The sequence below is a fragment of the Vollenhovia emeryi genome, unplaced genomic scaffold (genome assembly GCF_000949405.1).
Source record: "Vollenhovia emeryi isolate VEMERY1.0 unplaced genomic scaffold, V.emery_V1.0 DF939284.1, whole genome shotgun sequence".
Classification (NCBI taxonomy): Eukaryota; Metazoa; Arthropoda; class Insecta; order Hymenoptera; family Formicidae; genus Vollenhovia; species Vollenhovia emeryi.
The window spans coordinates 230,099-232,617 of NW_011967082.1; the positions used below are offsets into that span (position 1 = coordinate 230,099).

The window sequence follows — 2,519 nt, forward strand, 5'->3', positions numbered from 1 at the left end:
AGAGAGAGAGAAAAAGAGAGAGAGAGAACGAGAGATAGGAGCTGCGAGCCAGCGGGGACCGGGGGAGACAGACGAGGGGGCAATCGGGAGCTGGAAGGGTGCCCGGACGTCCCTGAGGACACCCGTTCCCCCGGACCCCCAACCCCCTCGCCACTACCTCGACGCCCTGTTCGATCATCTACCGGAGAGGAGAAGACCGCTGCCTCCCACATTTATGAGCCTCAATGGGTATTGTGTTTTAAAGAGAACATAGAGAATGGCGCGCGTGTTACACTTCCCACGTTCTTGGATATACTAATAGCGATTTCGGCACAGGGTGAAATAAACGGTAATGATTTTTGGGATACTAAGGTATATTTTACGACTATCAAAATTGATAGTAAAGCGAAAATTACTTTCTGACAAACTTCTCGTTTCGTAAAGGTCTGGGTCCACGTTGCTTGGTCCAAGTTCTGGTTTCAAAAAATGTATGGCCAATCAACTCGCGGCTATTCCATAAAAGCTGCAAGTTGATCGGCTACACAGCTCGGAACTAGAACTTGGACCAAGTTCCAGCATCGTGGACACAGGTCTTTGGAGTTAGATATCGAAGTCAGTATTTATAACATGTTGCATTATTCAGCTAAAATAAATAGTATATATTTTCACGAGTAAAGTGTTGGCGATGGGAAAGATAGTTACAGAAGAGCACGATCAAAAATCTCTTCTCTTCGTTAGCATATAAATCTCTGATAACAGCGCTATTTTTATCGAGATTATAATCGCTTCGTATAATCATAAAGTCGTAATCAATAATTATAAGGTCTGATATTATATTTCGTCGTGATTGAAAATGAAACTTTCGAAATTGGATGAATAATTTCCTACCCGGTGAAATCCGGAATTTGCGAAATAAATTTTACAATTCGATCACGATGAATCACCGTCGCTGGTCAGACACGAGAGAGGGAGAGAGAGAGAGAGAGGAGAACAGGTTGCTTGACACAGATCGCGCCGGGCTCGAAAATCGTCATCGGGAATGGGACGCGACTTGGAAAACGATCGGTGAATAGGCAAACTGCCGTCAAAGTTCTGGGTAGCGACTCGGCTCGGCTGCCGGCGGGACGCGGTTTAACTGGAAGTTGGCTCGAAGTGCAAATTAAGTTTAGCGGCCGTCCAGTTTGTAGCGTCCACTTTGCGTAACTCGGTCTAGTCGGTAATGTAACTTCATCGATGTGTTCCGCTAGAGCAAGTGCCAGTACAATCAGTCTGCCCCCCTCGCCTTCCCTCAAGCCTCTTTCCCCGCTGTATACCCGGTGTCTCTTTCTGTTTCGATTGCGCTGTTCTCTTCGTCGCGTTTTCCCCCCAGGATCTCTTTCGCGTTTCTTCCTTTGCGTATCATTGTCTCTCCCTTGAAAATTATCTCGATAACACGCGACTTTTCTCGGAAAGAAATCTTTCAAGGAGTTTATCAGTTTGAAATTGAAGAAGATGAAAGAATAAGATGAACGATTAATTGTGTATAATCTGATTTACGTATGTATTATATCTAGATATATTACTTCTCTCTATCTTTATGCTATCTGCTCTATTAAAGTTTCACGTGGTTTTTAAAGAATCGAGGCAAAAGATTGCTGTTCGAAATTGTTTCCCTTCTATCCCCTTGCTCAGCGAATAGTCACGTATAAATCTCGAAATTTCCCCGTAACATTTTACAGCGATTTCGCACGGCACGCCTTACGCCAATCGAGGCGCGGTCGAAAGTCGACGAGGGGACGAGTAGAAAAAAGATATCGTGTGTGCGCCCCCCCCCCCCCCCAGCAGAAGGAATCGAATTTTTACTTACAGGGGTGAGTCGGGGCGAAAGGATACTCCAGGGATGGCGGTAATCGCGGCGCTGGGAGGCCCGGGGGGCAGTGGTAGCAGAACATGCCTCCGGCCCTGGCCATGCCGCCCCCCGGCCCGCCGGCCCCTCCCGCGCCAGCACCCGGCACCTGCGGTTGACTCGACGGCTGTTGTTGCTGTTGCTGCTGTTGCTGGTGCTGGTGGTGGTTATTGTTCGACTGGTGGGCGTGGACCGCGCCAATCTGCAACCACCCGTCAGTGTCAGTTGATTTCATGATCTCTTCCGCGGTAAAAAAAAAAGAGAGAGGTATAGAGGAAGATTACCACAATCGCAGGTTCAAGCGAGCTTTTTTTCCCCACAATTGCGGGGGCTTTTACGTCGCGAAATAATATTTTTAGAACGAGAATGCGCTTAGTTCCGAACATTATTGCTGATTATCTCAATAGGTCGCCACGAATAAAAGCTTCTTTTGTCTTGAGCGGAGTTTATTAAAACTTTAATATTAATTGCTACTTTTTTTGTTCGAGGAAGTCGGCAATTTGTAGTCGGCGATTCGTACGGCCGAAAACGAGGCTTTTGTCACGTCGCGATTGCGAAGAATTACCGACAAACTCGGGCCTCCCCGTGAAATTAAATAATAGATACATCTCTAATCGCCTTATGTCGTGCCCACCCTTCCATCCGGTCAGATTTT

General features: G+C 46.9%; 1 protein-coding gene across 1 annotated transcript in view; it reads right to left on the bottom strand.

The window, feature by feature from the left end:
• LOC105559232 (cone-rod homeobox protein) overlaps positions 1 to 1,910 on the bottom strand; it is a 17,089-nt gene extending 15,179 nt beyond the window's left edge. The window contains exon 1 of the mRNA XM_012007368.1: positions 1,826 to 1,910. Coding sequence (XP_011862758.1) covers positions 1,826 to 1,910 — 85 coding nt within the window. The remainder of the gene's footprint in view (positions 1 to 1,825) is intronic.
• Positions 1,911 to 2,519: the final 609 nt, after the last annotated feature.